This window comes from Dendrobates tinctorius, unplaced genomic scaffold, assembly GCF_039654945.1.
Source record: "Dendrobates tinctorius isolate UK_male_01 unplaced genomic scaffold, ASM3965494v1 ptg000003l, whole genome shotgun sequence".
Taxonomy (NCBI): Eukaryota; Metazoa; Chordata; class Amphibia; order Anura; family Dendrobatidae; genus Dendrobates; species Dendrobates tinctorius.
Genome location: NW_027361671.1, coordinates 92749316 through 92767485, shown reverse-complemented (window position 1 = coordinate 92767485; position 18170 = coordinate 92749316). Strand labels below are relative to the sequence as shown.

The window sequence follows — 18170 nt, the reverse complement described above, 5'->3', positions numbered from 1 at the left end:
TGATGGTGATGGTGTTGTTGGTGGTGTTGCTGATGGCCTAGATTCAGTCTTTCGTAGCAATAACATTGTGATTCCATTACTGATTTGCCCTTGTGATGACACCTCGACATTTGGTGGGCTTACAGTGGGGGAAGCGATGTAGCATTGCTGACTACCTTCATTCGGAGCAGGTGCACATGTGGTACGTGAGGTTTGGTAGTCCGTCCATGCTTGCAAGTGCATGGTGGTTAAATGTCTAAGCATGCAACTGGTATTCAAATTTCTCAGATTTTTCCCTTGGCTAAAGGTCTTTGCGCACTTCTTACAGATAACTTTTGCCTGATCATTAGGATTTTGTTCAAAAAAGTGCCACACTGCACTCTTCCTACTATGGAAGACATTTTGAGACCTTGCACGCTGTGCTAATTTGACCGACTGGCCAAGCTGTCCTGCAACTCTTTTGGTTTTTGTAACCCGTTTTTGGACTGCTACGGTCATGCCAGATAACAGCTGTTGCGATGTCGTTGCCTGCTGCAGATCCTCCTCCTCTTCTGAGCTATTGGCAGCGGCACCCTCTTCCCCCAATGGATGCCAATCTGGGTCGACAACTGGGTCATCCATCACCTCCTCTTCAATTTCATGTGCAGCTTCCTCTGTGTCACCGTGTAAGGTGGTATAGTATGTGGGAAGGGGCACCTGAGTTTCATCAGGGTCTGCTTCTGCCTCAGTACACTGCGAGGACAATGTAGTGCTCTGAGTGAATGTACCAGCAGAAAAATCTAGCAGTGGCTGTGCATCAGTGCACTCCATGTCAGATTCATCTTGGACTGGGGAATTCACGATTTGACTTGCTAAGGCTGGTTTCACACTTGCGCTTTTTTGCGCTGTTTTTTTAGCGCAAAAAAGCATGCGTTTTTTCCCCCTATCTTTTACATGGGTGCGCATAGGTGCACATACACATGCGTTTGTACGCGTTTGTATGCGCATGTGTTTTTTTGTAGTGTGCGCTCGGGCGAACAAAATGCATCCTGTTGCATTTTTTGTGCGTCCGACTTGCCCCAAAAAACGCGTGCGTACGCAATGCGTTTTTTTTTTACAGTAAAACACCCATTATAGTCTATGGGTACGCATACGTGCGCATTGTAATGCGCACGTATGCGCCAAAACGCATGCGTTTTTTTAAAAAACGCACCAAAACCCGCAAAAAGCACACAAACGCATGATGCGTTTTTTTCATGCGTTTGTGTGCACAAAAAATGCACCGCAAAAAAACGCAAGTGTGAAAGTAGCCTAACCCAGGCATGGTATCTGAAAAGAGCTCCATGGAGTAATCAGTAGTGTGGCCTGTCACATCCTTCACTTTTGGTAGGGGTGAATGACACAAGGAAAGGTGTTGATCCTGACCAGGAGCCTCCACTGACGACTCAGTGCTTTTATTTTTTGAAACTTCAGAAGAGGAGGCGAGAGAGCTGGAGGCTGTGTCAGCAATGTAAGCCAAAACTTGTTCCTGAAGCTCCAGCTTTAAAAGTGGTTTACTTACTCCCAGAAAAGAGAGCCTTCGAGGCCTTGTGGAGCCAGACGATGATGCAGGCTCAACACCTCCTGCCTTAGGTGCTATTATGCTTTTGCCACTACCAACAGATGCACCACCACCTCCATCGGGACCAGCTGGCAACTCCCGCGCACTTCCATGGCGTCTTCCACCAAACTTCCTCATTTTTGTGAAAATGTACCCAAAATACCACCAGCTATATGGTACGGTAAAACAAGGTAGAAGGTGTATCTGCTATTGGTGAGAATTTGAACCTCACTATAGATTTGAGGATGCTGAACTATTGTCTCAGGCCCAGGAGAGATTACACCTCAATGTAACAGGCTGAAATTGGATGGTGTATGACAAGGAGTAGGGTGTCTATAGGATTGGTGAGATTTTGAATCTCACTATAGATTTGAGGACGCTGAACTATTGTCTCAGGCCCAGGAGAGCTTACACCTCAATGTAACAGGCTGAAATTGGATGGTGTATGACAAGGTGAAGGGTGTCTATAGGATTGGTGAGAATTTGAATCTCACTATAGATTTCAGGACGCTGAACTATTGTCTCAGGCCTAGTAGAGATTACACCGCAATGTAACAGGCTGAAATTGGATGGTGTATGACAAGGTGAAGGGTGTCTATAGGATTGGTGAGAATTTGAATCTCACTATAGATTTCAGGACGCTGAACTATTGTCTCAGGCCTAGTAGAGATTACACCGCAATGTAACAGGCTGAAATTGGATGGTGTATGACAAGGTGAAGGGTGTCTATAGGATTGGTGAGAATTTGAATCTCACTATAGATTTGAGGATGCTGAACTATTGTCTCAGGCCAAGGAGAGATTACACCTCAATGTAACAGGCTGAAATTGGATGGTGTATGACAAGGAGTAGGGTGTCTATAGGATTGGTGAGATTTTGAATCTCACTATAGATTTGAGGATGCTGAACTATTGTCTCAGGCCCAGGAGAGATTACACCTCAATGTAACAGGCTGAAATTGGATGGTGTATGACAAGGAGTAGGGTGTCTATAGGATTGGTGAGAATTTGGATCTCACTAGAGATTTGAGGACACTGACAATGATGCTCTCAGTCCAAGTATGGACGCAGGCAGCCTAATAAGCAGGACTGCTGCACACACAAAAGGGTGAAAAAATGAACGCTTGGTAACTGTGCAGAAAAGAGGAAGAAAAGTATTTTTGCTTTTAAAAAAGAAGTTTGCACAGCAGTGTGCAAACAGCAATGCAGCTATCAGGGAGCCTTATAAGGCAGCCTAATAACAAACAGAGCTGATGCACAAAAATAGAGCCTCCCCTGTCACTGCACACAAAGTGTTGTGTGTTGTAAGTGGAAATCGCTAACAGCAGAAGCAGTTTTTTGGTTCTTCTTCCCTGCCTAACGCTCTCCCTTCTTCTGAATCAGCAGCAGCAACCTCTCCGTAATGCTAAGATCGGCAGAAGTAAGATGGCGTTCGGTGTGCACACCCTTTTATAGCCCCTGTGACGCCACACAAAGCCAGCCAATCACTTGCATGCCCTTCTCAAAGATGGTGGTGACCGATGCCTATGTCATCGTGTTGCCCACAGTGTGCGTCCTCCATCATTAGCTGAAAAAGGGCGCTGGAAGCATCTTTTGAAACGCGACTTTGGCGCTCTGGTCGCCGACCTCGTGGCCGACCTCACGCTATGGTCGGGTTTCGTTTCATAAAACCCGACTTCAGCGAAAGTCGCCGACTTTTGAATATGACCGACCCGTTTCGCTCAACTCTACTTGCCGCAACTATTCCTGTGTGTAATCTCATCACTGAAAGCAATACACAGTTTGTATATTTATAACTTCTGTCCTGCAGTTAACGATCTGTCTGCTGCAAGCATAGGACTTTGCCATTAGCCATCAGTCTGCTATAAGCATAATACTCTGCCATTAACAAATCTCATTACTCTCAGAAAGTCTAAACATCTACTGTTCCCTTGTGTAAGTATGAATCCTCACATCTAGCTCTGCTTCATTCAGTGCTTACTGTTCAGTTTGTTAGTCTGTTGAATTGCATGCCCCCCTGTCCTGTCTCTGCTGATCTATATATCATCGGGCAAAACCTGCTCTGCTACTCCATCGACCATGGTCTGTGCTGCTCAACCTGATCTATGGCTTAGAGAATCCACCTCAACAGGTAAACCTTTAACTGTATCCCACTCAATAACTCATACAGAAACAGCAGAATGGAGGACATTATACAGTAATAATGAGCTGTAGTGTATTTGGTGGTTGGAGAGTTTTTCTGGAGACTGCTGTGTGGAGTTGGTTTGCGAATTTATCCTTATCCTCTCACATTTGGGTTCCCTTCCTATACCTACTCTGTTGTTTTGTGAATGTATTTGTTTGATTGTAGTTTTCTTTTATCCCTGTCTTTTAACCCTCTCTGTCTGGTTCGTGTTTTCCTATACACTTCAACCCCTCACCTCCCTGGGTGGGGGAGGGATAGGATAAGGGTTAATTTGGGAACATAGATAGGTGCAAAAACCCGGCATTTCCACCTTCAGGAGTAATCCAGGGGTCAGGGATAGACTAGGGCACCCCTAGTTCGAGGGAGGTGTCCACAGTCCCTTGATACTACCTGACAAGAACAGAGCATAAGAGAAGCTGCTGCTCTGTCTATGTGACATCATCGGAAGCTACTGAATTGCTGACAGGATCGGCCTATGACTGCTCTATGCCAGCAGAGATCGGCGCTGGGCACAAACAGAAGGTAGTTAGCAACTAGCTACATGTAAGTTCTTAGGCACATTATAAAAAAAGTAGTCCCAGATAACCCCTTTAATAATCACCGCAAACCATATAAACCTACAATGATGCCTCCTGGACTGTTGCATGAAACACTTAAAGAGGTTTTCCAAATGAAAAAAGAAAAAGAAAAGAGGAACCCAAACGCTTTTATGTACTGTATGTAATAGAAAAAAAAGATCAAGTGCTCACTGCTGCTGTGGTGAAAGTATTTTGGCTGCAGCGGTGATATCAAATCAACAGTTTACATCACAGCCAATCACTGAGCTCAGTGGCTTTGCAAATGTAGTCAGTATGAGCCACCAAGCCCAGTGATTGGCTACAGTGGTGATATGAGCTGTTGATGTGACGCGTGGTAACCACTGAAGCAAAGTCCCTGAGATCAGAGCAGCATCAGAATGGCAGTTCTGCCCTCCGGAGGATGAGTATCTACTGTGTTTGTTTTATTCCACACAATATATAAAAGTATTTGGGGTGCACTTTTTTGAAAGTGGAAAACCCCTTTAAGAAAACTATGTCACACGCAAGACATGCACATGGTGATAAGATTTCAATCCCAAAGCATATTTTATTTTGGCATTAGTTCCACATTTTGAAGGTGCTGAATACAGACTCTAATCCACTGAACACCCATAGTAAATAATGTTAGTGAAATACAATGAGTAGCATTGTTTGTGAAAGAAAGCAAACGTGTATTCTTTTCTTAATCTCCAAAAACAATAATGATGTATATATACCCCAACCTGACCTGCAAGACAAGAAAAAGACCTTTTATGATACTTGCCTGTGGGGCGGTCAAGAGGGGTGTCGGTGGTTTTGGTCCAGCACCTCACATCGATGCAGTCCTCCTTCTTGGTTCATGTGGCTGACATGTCCCTATGTAAGGGTGGTAGTCATGGCAACTGGCTGTTATGTTCCCACACCCTGGCACCCCACAGATGAACTGCAATGTCCCTTCTGCTGTGTGCGCAGTACAACACTCACGTCAATTGCTGGAGTCCTCTCGTCGTCTGTTACTCCAGCTTCAAATCCATGGTACTCACAAAACACTTCAGAGTCACAGTCCTTTTCAAACAGTTCAACTTTACTAATGGAAAGGGCACTTATCACTTTAGTAGCAAGATTTATACAAAGCCACATATCATGTTCTTTCTCTGCCTTCCGGGCAGACTCCATTCTTACTGTAATCCTTCTCTCTTTTCTCTCGGCAATCCCTGCCATCTGTTTGGACAATCCGTGTCCCGTCCATGCCTTCCTTTTACCTGCCTTCTGAGCAGCCTCTTTGGACAGTCCGTGTCCCATCTGTACTTTCCATGTCACCAGCTCCCTGTCAGCTTCACGTCTGGTTCCAATTGAGAAAGGTGCCAGGAACACCATCTCAGCTGCTCCCACCCCGGTCTTAGACCCCGGATCTGTCCTGAGAATGATACTATTGAGCTGGTGCCCGACTGAACTATTCTCCAGCCTGGGGCCCCTTCCTGCCATAGCAGCTTTATCCTCATGGCCTGCAACAGTCTGCTCTACCACTTCTCACACACTCGGCCCTGGTCAGGGGTGCCCCAGCTTCTGCCTCTAATCAGGAAGCTCTTCTCCTATATCCCTTTGGCTCTGTCCTGCTCTCTGGCTCCTCCCAGCTGCTTAACCCTTATGCTGTCTGAACCTTACTAACACTTCCATTTATTCTATGCTATCCTATCACTGTGATGCCCCCCTATATTCTAATCCCCTATGGTCTTATACTGTCCTTAAGCTTAAGCACATTACTGTCATGGTATCTGGAATTTTGGTCTGACAAGCGAAGGGTTAATGATTAGAGCCACTCTTTGACCTCAGGGAGGGTATTTATGGCCACAGGCGAGCAACCTTCCCTGTCATTTATACTTTATACTTGAGTGTGTCCGACCCTGTCTTTGATAAGTGCCTCTCGCCTGTTCCCGTGTCTATGGTGTGTATGATCTGGTCTGGTTTCTGGTTTTGTCTCTTGGCTTTCTGATTTGGTACCGTCCTGCTCGACCCATGTTCTGACCTTTGGCTTCCCTCGACTACCCTCTCGTTTTCTGATTTTGTACCGTGCAGCCTGACCCATGCCTGACCTCCTGCTTGCCTGACCATTCTTGTTCTGCCTGATTCTGTATCGCATTGCTCCTCCTGTGTATGACTTCTGGATTGCCTGACCATCGCTACTGTATAAACCCCTGGCTCTCTGAGCCCCCTGCCTGTCACCTCAGCGTCCCTGCGATAAGCTCCGCCCCCTCTGACGTCACAGGTCACGTGGTGCTAGGTCCTGCAACCTCTGAGTGCTTTTACCAGCACTCCGCCCCTTCCACAGGTCCTGCGACCTCCCAAACTGTGTTCCTACACAGGTCCCTCTGACAGCCCTAAGGTCTGAGTTGCTACGCTGACGCCGGGACAGCTGACCGGTCACGCTACCCTCCTGCAGATAAGGGTAAGCGTGATATTTACATAACAAATGAACAAAATTAAAGTACATGACAATAACATTAAGAAACTGCACATTACATTAATAAGCAATGAGGTACCACAGGTAATCCTGTGAGCAGCCACTAGGGGAGAGGAGGCATGTGAGGGTCCCTGCCACCTCCTTACACCTATGTCATCCATACAGTCTTCACCATCATCACGCTCCTGCGCAGGTGTACTTCTCTGCCCTGACATCTTGTTCCGCGAGGGTTCAAGCCGGAAAAGGTCAAAGAGCTCTGATGCATTCACACTGCAGTACTTTACCCTGCCTTCGTTAGGGACATATATACAGCATTATAGAATGCTGTATACCAGGCCTGAAAGAAGGTGGTCTTATCCCATATCGGTCAAACCTGATTGCAGGTTTCCTTTAAAGAAACACTTATCCAAGTTTTTATACTCTTAATATATTACAATCATCATATTATATAGCACTGCGTACTTACAATTGCTCATTTTGTCTTTCTACCCAGCTAAATCTTCTCTTTTATCTGCTCTATGTAAAAAAAGGAAGTCTCTAGTCCCTGCATTTATCATTCCCCTTTTCAACTTCTGATCCAGCTGCTCCCGATCCCCCTGCCAGGGACCTTTGCAGTAACATATGAGTCATACAGGGAAAATTGACCTCCTGTTTCTGCACAGAGCTTAGATGGACTCAGCTAAGCAATTTTTAAATCACATGATGTCATAGACCTAATGTAAAACAGAAGAATTAGCTGGGTAGAAAGGCAAAATAAGCAATTGTAGGTATACAGTGCAATATAATATGTTGACTGCAATATATGAAGAGGATAGGAAGAAAAACATTTTTTAACCTCTTCACCCCTCAAGCCAGCTTCACCTTCATGACCAGGTTAAATTTTACAATTCTGACCGATGTGAATTTATGGGGTAATAACTTTGGAACGCCTCAATGGATCCTAATGATTCTAAATTATTTTTTCATGACATATTGTGCTTCAGGATAGTGGTAAAATTAGTTTGATATTGTCATGCTTACCGCCGGCTCCACGCTCGCCGCCCCCGCCGCGTCCTCGGCTCCTGCTTCCGCCTCTCCCCGCGCTGGGTGCGCCCGCCGCCTCCGGCGTGCTCCCGTGGCGGGCGCGCGCTCGCCTGCGCTCCTGCCCTCTGCCCCGCGCTCTGTCCCGGCGTTCTGCCCGGGGCGCATGCGCGCCTTGCGCTCCTGGTCCCAGTGCAGGCCAAGCCAGGCCTTCTCCCCGCCCTCCTGACCCTGCTGACCTGACCCGGAACTCCTGTCTCTATAAGAGGCAGCCTCTTCCTCCAGCTCACTGCCTGATCGTCACTTCTCTCCCTCTGTGACTCTGGCCCCAGTCTGCCTGCCTTTTCCTGCTGCTCTTACCCTTTTCCTGGTGCTCCCTGTCTAACCGTTCCTTGTGTTCCTCCCAGTGCCCGCCATCTCGTGTCCGTGTTCAGCCTGTGCCTGCGTCTGACCCGTTTCTTGCCGTTCCAACCTGCCTGCCTGTATCCTTCAGCCTCCGTTCCTGGCTTCCAGTCCTGCCGGTTCCGGTCCAGCTCATTCTTCCGCCTGCCCGCTGCATCTTCTACTGTGCTCCTCCGTCGTCGGGTACCAGCTGCCGTGGTGAGTAGTTTCCCCTGGGCCTGTCCCAAACGCTCCCTGTATAGAGGGTGGTCCACCTAGTCCGCTCGCCCAGGGGAGGTTCGCTTGCCGCGGTCCAGTGGGTTCACCCTTGGGAATCATTACAGAACGATCAGGCCATGGACCCCGCTGGTACTTCTACCCCGACCCAAAAGGAACTTCTGTTCCTGCGGGAAAATCAAGCGAGGATCATGTCGTTCCTCAAATCCATGGAGTCTCGTCTCTCGTCACTACAGGCCTCGGATCCGGGGAGTACCACCCAGATCGCCGGCCTCCAGCAGGAGCTAGCCCAGCAGCGCGACACTCAGGCTCATATCCTGAACTACATGGCCTCGGTGGACAACCGCTTGCTGGCCCTCCAGACCGCGGCCGCAGCCCCGGCACAGCCTGCGGTTCCGCTCTCCTCCCCTCGACTGGCTAAACCCCCGTGATATAGTGGCGACCCCAAGACGTGTAGAGGGTTTTTAAACCAATGCCAGCTACATTTTGAGTTGCTGCCACAGCAGTACCCCACTGACCGTGCCAAGGTGGCCTTCATCGTGTCCCACTTAGAAGGAGAGGCTCTAGCGTGGGTTAACCCCCTCTGGGAAAGAGACGATCCCGTGGTCACCCAACTCTCCTTTTTTCTAGACACCTTTCGTAAGGTGTTTGATGAACCCGGTCGCCTTGCCTCCGCTACCGAGGCGCTGTTCAATCTTCATCAGGGCATGCTTTCTGTAGGTCAGTACGCCATTCGGTTTCGCACCCTGTCCTCAGAGTTGGGTTGGAACAATGAGGCCTTGGTGGGAGCCTTTTGGCGGGGCCTTTCGGGGTGGATCAAGGACGAGCTGGCGGGGCGGGATACCCCCACCTCCTTGGAGGATTTAATCTCTTTGGCCACCCGCATCGACCTCCGCTTTCAAGAACGTTCCCGAGAGCTCGCTAGGGACAGGAGACCTCTCCGCGCTCCTCCGGCCGCTCGGAGTCCACCTCGAGCCCGCTCAACTCCAGCCTCCACGCTCCCGCTACCAGAACCCATGCAAGTGGATCGCCTCAAACCGGTGGAGGAGCGTCGGAGAGAGAGGGTCGAACAGGGGCTCTGTTTCTACTGTGGGAGTGCGTCCCACTTTCTTCGTGCCTGCCCCACTCGTCCGGGAAACGCCTCCGCCTAGGACAGGTAAGAGAGGTCTTCCTAGGTAATTTTGACTCCTCTCTACCCTTGACCCTATCTGTCCTTTTGCTTCTGGATTCTAAACGTTTTTCTGAATGGGCCTATATAGATTCTGGGGCGGCCGGTAACTTCATCCAACTTGAGGCGGTTAGGAGACTTGGAATTCCTGTCAGATCCCTGGAGACCCCTCGGCAGATTGCTTCGGTCGACGGTCAACCCCTGCGGGAGTCCGTTACTCAGGTTACCGAAGACGTGGAGCTTCAGGTCAGAGCCTTACACCGGGAGAAGATAGTATTCTACGTGCTGCCTTCTTTGTCCCATGCCATCCTTCTGGGACTTCCCTGGCTAAGGACCCACGAGCCTATCCTGGATTGGCGCTCTGGTGACGTTCTGCGATGGGGTCGACTTTGTCAAGATAAGTGCTTACTCCCTGTACAGCCGCCGAAATTTCCACGTCCTACGTCAATGTCTAACGAATTACCCTCCGCCTACTGGGCCTTTTTGGATGTCTTCGACAAGAAGGAAGCAGAGGTCCTGCCCCCGCATCGTCCATATGACTGCCCCATCGATCTGCTCCCCGGTTCCACGCCGCCTCGTGGTCGCATCTACCCGCTGTCACCCTCCAAGACCCAGGCCATGTCCGAATACGTTCAGGAAAACTTGGCCAAAGGCTTTATTCGTAAGTCTTCCTCTCCTGCAGGCGCTGGGTTCTTTTTTGTCAAGAAGAAGGACGGGTCCCTGCGTCCCTGTATTGATTATAGAGGGCTCAACGTTATCACCATCAAGAACAAATATCCTCTGCCCCTCATTCCGGAGCTATTTGACCGTCTACGAGGTGCTCGGATCTTCACTAAATTAGATCTTCGAGGGGCCTACAATCTGGTCCGGATCCGCTCCGGTGACGAATGGAAGACCGCCTTCAACACTCGTGACGGCCATTATGAATACCTCGTTATGCCCTTCGGCCTATGCAATGCTCCCGCGGTGTTCCAAGAATTTGTCAACGACATTTTCCGAGAACTTCTTTACTCCTGCGTGGTGGTTTACTTGGACGACATTCTGGTGTTTTCTCCGGATTTGTCCACACATCGAAAAGACGTGCGTCAAGTTTTACTTCGGTTGAGAACACATCGTCTCTACGCCAAGCTGGAGAAATGCGCCTTCGAACAGTCGTCTCTGCCGTTCTTGGGTTACATCATTTCCGATTCTGGCTTGCGCATGGATCCGGGAAAAGTGTCTGCGGTACTCAACTGGCCGCGTCCTCAGGGAATTAAGGCAATCCAACGGTTCCTGGGATTCGCCAACTATTACCGGCAGTTTATTCCGCACTTTTCCTCTCTGACCGCTCCCATCTCTGCTCTGATCCGAAAGGGAGACGATCCTCACCACTGGCCTCCGGAGGCCGAGAACGCCTTCCGAACCTTGCGGCAAGCCTTTGCCACAGCCCCGATGCTACATCGTCCAGAGGCGAACAAACCATTCACCCTAGAGGTAGACGCTTCTGCCACCGGAGCCGGTGCGGTTCTCTCCCAGAGATCTCCTTCCGGTCGCTTGGTGTCCTGCGGCTTCTTCTCCAAGACATTCTCCCCTGCGGAGAGAAACTATACCATCGGGGACAGAGAGCTGCTTGCCATTAAGCTAGCCTTGGAAGAGTGGCGGCATCTTCTGGAAGGAGCGGTACACCCACTCCACATCTTCACCGACCACAAGAATCTAGCCTACATTCAATCAGCACAAAGGCTTAATCCCCGGCAGGCGCGATGGTCATTATTCTTTAACCGGTTCGATTTTGAGCTCCATTTCCGTCCGGGTGAAAAGAATCTCAAAGCGGATGCCCTGTCTCGATCCGTTCTGGTCACCGACAACGAGGAGGAGCCTTCACACATTGTGGAGCCAAGCAAGCTCATCATAGTCGCGCCTGTTAACCTGACTTCCGTGCCCCCCGGCAAGACTTTTGTCCAAGATGATGACAGGAGGCGAGTTCTACACTGGGGTCATGCTACCAAGTTAGCGGGTCATGCCGGCCTCAAGAAAACATTCTCCCTCATCTCTCGTTTTTATTGGTGGCCTTCTTTGTCTCAAGATGTCCGAAGTTTCATCCTCTCCTGCCCATCGTGTGCCAAGAACAAGGTCCCACGTCAGCCACCCTCCGGTTTTCTGCATCCACTTCCGGTTCCCTCGGCTCCGTGGCAGCATATCGCGATGGATTTTATTACGGATCTACCTCGTTCCTCAGGTCACACGGTCATTCTGGTGGTCGTGGACCGCTTCTCCAAGATGGCCCACTTCATCCCTCTGCCCGGTCTACCTTCCGCTCCTGACCTGGCGAGAATTTTTATATCTCATGTCTTCCGGATTCATGGCTTCCCCAAGCACATTGTCTCGGACAGAGGGGTTCAGTTTACCTCGCGTTTCTGGAGGGCTCTATGCAAGCTGATGGAGGTAACGTTGGACTTTTCCTCCGCTTATCACCCTCAGTCCAACGGTCAAGCGGAACGCACGAACCAGATCCTCGTAGCATACCTCCGACATTTTTCCAACGCCCATCAAGACAATTGGTCCAGCTTGCTTCCTTGGGCCGAATTCGCTTACAACAACCATACCAGCAAATCCTCCGCCAAGTCGCCTTTCTTTACGGTCTACGGTCAACATCCTGGTATACCTCTGCCGGTACTCTCGACCTCGGGTGTGCCGGCGGCTGATCTTCTGACCGAGGAGTTCTCCAGGGTCTGGCAGGAGACCAAAACCGCACTTAAGCGAGCACGAGACGGGTTCAAGAAGCACGCCGATAAGAAACGCCTGGATTCTCCGCTGTACCACCCTGGGGATAAAGTTTGGCTATCCTCAAAATTTGTTCATCTCAAAATTCCCTCCTACAAACTAGGTCCCCGCTACATCGGTCCCTTTGAGGTTCTAGCCCGTATCAATGACGTTGCCTACAAGCTAAAACTCCCCGCTTCACTGCGGATTCCTAATTCGTTTCACGTTTCCCTTTTAAAACGGTCATACTCAACCAGTTTCATGCTTCCACTGGCAGCGCTCCCGCGCCCGTTTCCGCACAGGATGTCTTTGAGGTTAAGGAAATCCTTGCTATGAAACGATCTAGAGGTAAAACTTTCTTTTTAATTGACTGGAAAGGTTTTGGCCCTGAGGAGAGATCCTGGGAACCCCGGGAGAACATTTAAGCTCCCCAGATTTTAGCTAAGTTTCTTTCCGGCCGTGGGAAGAGGGGGCGTAAAAGGGGGGGTACTGTCACGCTTACCGCCGGCTCCACGCTCGCCGCCCCCGCCGCGTCCTCGTCTCCTGCTTCCGCCTCTCCCCGCGCTGGGTGCGCCCGCCGCCTCCGGCGTGCTCCCGTGGCGGGCGCGCGCTCGCCTGCGCTCCTGCCCTCTGCCCCGCGCTCTGTCCCGGCGTTCTGCCCGGGGCGCATGCGCGCCTTGCGCTCCTGGTCCCAGTGCAGGCCAAGCCAGGCCTTCTCCCCGCCCTCCTGACCCTGCTGACCTGACCCGGAACTCCTGTCTCTATAAGAGGCAGCCTCTTCCTCCAGCTCACCGCCTGATCGTCACTTCTCTCCCTCTGTGACTCTGGCCCCAGTCTGCCTGCCTTTTCCTGCTGCTCTTACCCTTTTCCTGGTGCTCCCTGTCTAGCCGTTCCTTGTGTTCCTCCCAGTGCCCGCCATCTCGTGTCCGTGTTCAGCCTGTGCCTGCGTCTGACCCGTTTCTTGCCGTTCCAACCCTGCCTGCCTGTATCCTTCAGCCTCCGTTCCTGGCTTCCAGTCCTGCCGGTTCCGGTCCAGCTCATTCTTCCGCCTGCCCGCTGCATCTTCTACTGTGCTCCTCCGTCCTCGGGTACCAGCTGCCGTGGTGAGTAGTTTCCCCTGGGCCTGTCCCAAACGCTCCCTGTATAAGGGGTGGTCCACCTGGTCCGCTCGCCCAGGGGAGGTTCGCTTGCCGCGGTCCAGTGGGTTCACCCTTGGGAATCATTACAGATATGACTTGTGTTTATTTGTGAAAATACCGGAAATATGACAACAAGTTCGCAATTTTCAAATTTTCTTATGCTCTTAAACTAGGGAGTTCTGCCACACAAAATAGTAAACAAATAACATTTACCACATGTCTACTTTACATCTGCATCATTTTGAAACATATTTTTTCTTTGTTAGGAAGTTATGACTTTATGACAGAAAATACTCAAAAGTGACACCATTCTAAAAATTGCACCCCTCAAAATCCTCAAATCACTTTTAAGAAGTTTATTAACCCTTTAGGTGCTTCACAGGAATTAGTGCAATGTGGAAGGACTTTTTTTCACAAAAAAATTACTTTATCTCCAAATTATATATTTTCACAAGGGTAACAGGAGAAATGGTCCCCAAAATTTGTTGTCCAATTTCTCCTGAGTATGCCAATATACCATACATGGGGGAAAACTACTGTTTGGATGCATGGAAGAGCTCGGAAGGGAATTAGCACCATTTTACATTTTGAACATAAAAATGGCTGGAGTGAAGAGTGGATACCATGTCTGCTATTTGATGGAATAGTACATCCAATGGCAGTATCCCAGCTTTGAAAAGGGCTCCGGTGGTGAGCCTGCATCAAAGCCGGGATATGTCAGCTATTTTGAACAGCTAACATGTGCTGGCAATCGGTGCAGGTGGAATTGCGATCCACCTGTGCCTATTAACTAGTTAAATGCCGCTGTCAAAGACTGACAGCAGCAATTAACAAGCACTCCCGACCATCCGGCCGGAAATGCGCTCACCGGTGACCCCCATCACATGATTAGGGGTCATTGGTTCATTGGCAATAACAACCAGAGGTCTCCTTGAGACCTCTATGGTTGTTGATGCCGGATTGCTATGAGCGCCACCGTGTGGTCGGCCCTCATAGCAATGCAGTAGTTCTGCTACATAGAGGCGATCTGAGCATTGCCTCTATGTAGCAGGGGCGATCAGGCTATGGCATCTTCTAGCCTCCTATAGAGGCTATTGAAGCATGCCAAAAGTTTAAAAAAAATAGTTTTAAAAATATATAAAAAAAATATATATAAAAAGTTTAAATCATCCCCCTTTTGCCCCATTCAAAATAAAACAATAAAAAAATCACGCATACACATATTAGGTATCACTGCATTCAGAATCTTCCGATCTATCAATAAAAAAAAAAGCTTTAACCTGATCGCTAAATGGCATAGCGAGAAAAAAAAAATTGAAATGCCTGAATTACTCTTTTTGGTTGCCATGACATTGCATTAAAATGCAATAACGGGCAATCAGAAGAGCATATCTGCACAAAAGTGGTATCATTAAAAACAAGAGCTCGGCGCGCAAAAAATAAGCCCTCACCCAACTTGAGATCACGAAAAATGAAGACGCTACAAGTCTCGGAAAATGTGGCAATTTTTTTTTTAGCAAATTTCTGGAATTTTTTTCACCACTTAGATAAAAAAGAACCTACACATGATTGGTATCTATGAACTCGTAATGACCTGGAGAATCATAATGGCAGGTCAGTTTTAGCATTAAGTGAACCTTGTAAAAAGCCAATCAAAAAACAAGAGTGGGATTGAACTTTTTTTGCAATTTCACTGCACTTGGAATTTTTTTCCCATTTTCGAGTACAAGACATGCTAAAACCAATGATGTCGTTCAAAAGTACAACTCGTCCCGCAAAAAATAAGCCCTCACATGGCCATACTGATGAAAAAATAAAAAAGTTATGGCTCTGGAAAGAAGGGGAGCAAAAAACGAAAACGCAAAACAGAGAAAAGCTCCGGGGGTTTAAAAAAAAACTAAAATGACCTTATTTTGGAAACTAGATCACCAAAAGGAATGCATCTAGATGTTTGTTGAGCATCTTAAACCTCCAGGTGCTTCACAGAAGTTTACAAAGTAGAGCTGTGAAAATAAAAAAAATCATAATTTTTTCCCACAAAAATGTTATTCTAGCTCCATTTTTTTATATTTAGAAGGGTAACAGAAGAAATTGCACCATACAATTTCTTGTGCACTTTCTCCTGAGTACGCTGATAACCCATATGTGGGGGAAAACCACTGTTTGGATGAATGGGAGGGCTCGGAAGGGAAGAAACGCCATTTTACTTTTTGAATGCAAAATTAGCTGGAATCAATATGGATGCCATGTTGGGTTTGGAAACCCTCTAATATGCTTAAACAGTGAAACCCCCCACAAGTGTTGCCATTTTGGAAACTAAACCCATCAAGGCATTTATCTAGTGGTGAGCACTTTGAATCCCCAAGATTATAACGTTGAACTGTGAAAAAGAAAAAATAAAATTTTCCTACAAAAATGTTGGTATTGCCCCAAATTTTCAATTTTCATAAGGATAACGGGAGCAAAATGGACCATACAATGTGTTGTGCAATTTTTCCTGTATGCACCGATACCCAATATGTGGTCGAACACTACTTTTGAGGCACAGTGCAAAGCTCAGAAGATCTCAGTGCTGAGATCTCATCTCCCAAGATCTTGGTGCTGAGATCTCTATCTGCGCATGCGCCACCCCCGGCCGGCAGCCATTTTCCCGGAGACCAGTCCACCGCATAGGAAACCATGTAAGGTAACTGCAGGGGCAATGGGCTTTCACAAGATGTCGGCAGAACCCCCGCAGCACCGAACACTCACAGCACCGAACACCCGCAGCGGTGCGCCGCATCGCACATCCGAACACCCCCCCATTCCAGCATGCGGACGGTAAGGTATATCCGCATTAAAAGATGCACCCCCATTTTCCCCCAAATTTGGGTGGAAAATGTGCGTCTTATAATCTGAAAAAAATGATATTTTCCCCTCTGTAGCTATAATCAGAAAAACTGTACTACATTTCTAAGTAGAGGCATTTGCTAATATTTTTATTATTACATCTACTACATATTGAAATAAGAGATGGGAATACCCCTTTTTGTAAAAACGGACAAAACAATGAGTGAATAGGGCCGCCAAGAGAATATAGTAATCTACCTACAGAACAAGTCATAGAAAATATTTACAGGTTGAAAGCTTATTGTTAATAGTTTTACTTACCGATATCTCTTTTCCCATTCCAATTTGGCTAAGATTTGGCTTCATGCCTGTTCCCACTTGCCATATGATGGCCTCTGCAGATTGGCTTTTGAATGGCCACTCTCGAGCATGCAACTCATACCAAATAGTTCTGTGGATATAGAATATAATAATACTATGCCTTGAGCTTAGTTTTTGAAAATATTTGTGCAGTGTTTGCAAAAAAAAAAAAATCCTATTGAATTTATTTTAGAATGTTTTTCAGAATGAACAGATCAAAATATTTCAAATTAGGTTCAGGAAGAATCATTTTTATTATTATTAAGATTTCCTTTTCACGTTACTAACTATGCCAGGAACTCATCTAATCTAGAGAGCTCCATTATCTTCTTATTCATGATAGAAAAATGATATGCTCATCTAAGCGGACTAAAGTCCTATGTAATGTAAAATTTCTTGGAATGACTATATTTTCTATAAAGCATTCTCCCTCTACACTGAAATATTTCATTAATTTACTTACCCAAGTGCAAATACATCAGAGTGCTTTGAGAATGGAAGTTTATCCTCCTCCGTGTCAGGAGACAGCTGCCGTATTATTTCTGGAGCCAAATGACAAAGCCAACCATTAGGGACCCGCAGCTTGTCTTCTCGTCTGATCAATGGAGAAAAGAGTAGTCTATATAAATATTTGTGCCATGGATTAGATATATTCCATGTATTTAGACATTGCGATAAACCAAAGTTATAACAGGAATAATGAAACATCTGCTGTCAAACAGTAGGAATGGAAGAAGCCTCTGAGGAGCTCTATGACCACAGACATAATAATAATAATCTTTATTTTTATATAGCGCTAACATATTCCGCAGCACTTTACAGTTTGCACACATTTTCATCACTGTCCCCGATGGGGCTCACAATCTAAATTCCCTATCAGTATGTCTTTAGAATGTGGGAGGAAACCGGAGTGCCCGGAGGAAACCCACGCAAACACGGGGAAAACATACAAACTCCTTGCAGATGTTGTCCTTGGTGGGATTCGAACCCAGGACTCCAGCGCTGCAAGGCTGCAGCGCTAACCACTGAGCCACCGTGCTGCCCACGCACATGCACAAATTTACAGGAGAAGAACTTTTATTGAGGTTGAAGAACTTTCTGTGATTCAAAAGTTTCGTAGTTTTTTTTTACAATTTTTTAAACGGTTTTCTGAAACTTTGAGACTGGTGTCTTTGCCTTATTACGGGCTGATTGAGAGAGCTATGACGATCAAGCGAGCACCACAGCTTTTTCATTGTTTACCGGGCACATGTCTGAGCTACATTACCAAACACATCCTTTACAAACTGTCTCATTCACTTTAATAGGACGGAGCAGCAGTGAGATGCAGTACCATGAATGGCCACTAGAAAGTGTAAGGAGCGGTGAATGGTAAACACCACTAGCCCACTGGCTCATTGTGTCAGTCCACCTTAGAAATGATAAAGGCCATCAATATCAAAGTCTCTGGAAACACCTTTAAATGTTGTGTGATAATAATGATGTTTTAGCATTGAACATGCATTACCTTTAAATTTATGGATTTATATGGTAT

General features: G+C 47.5%; 1 protein-coding gene across 2 annotated transcripts in view; it reads right to left on the bottom strand.

Moving 5' to 3' along the window:
• The window catches only part of KSR2 (kinase suppressor of ras 2), an 887084-nt gene that overhangs the window by 14870 nt on the left and 854044 nt on the right, over positions 1 to 18170 (bottom strand). For both annotated transcript variants that reach the window (XM_073560006.1, XM_073560082.1), the window contains exons 17-18: positions 17100 to 17231; positions 16598 to 16727 (exon numbers count right to left, since the gene is read on the bottom strand). In XM_073560006.1, coding sequence (XP_073416107.1) covers positions 16598 to 16727; positions 17100 to 17231 — 262 coding nt within the window. The remainder of the gene's footprint in view (positions 1 to 16597; positions 16728 to 17099; positions 17232 to 18170) is intronic.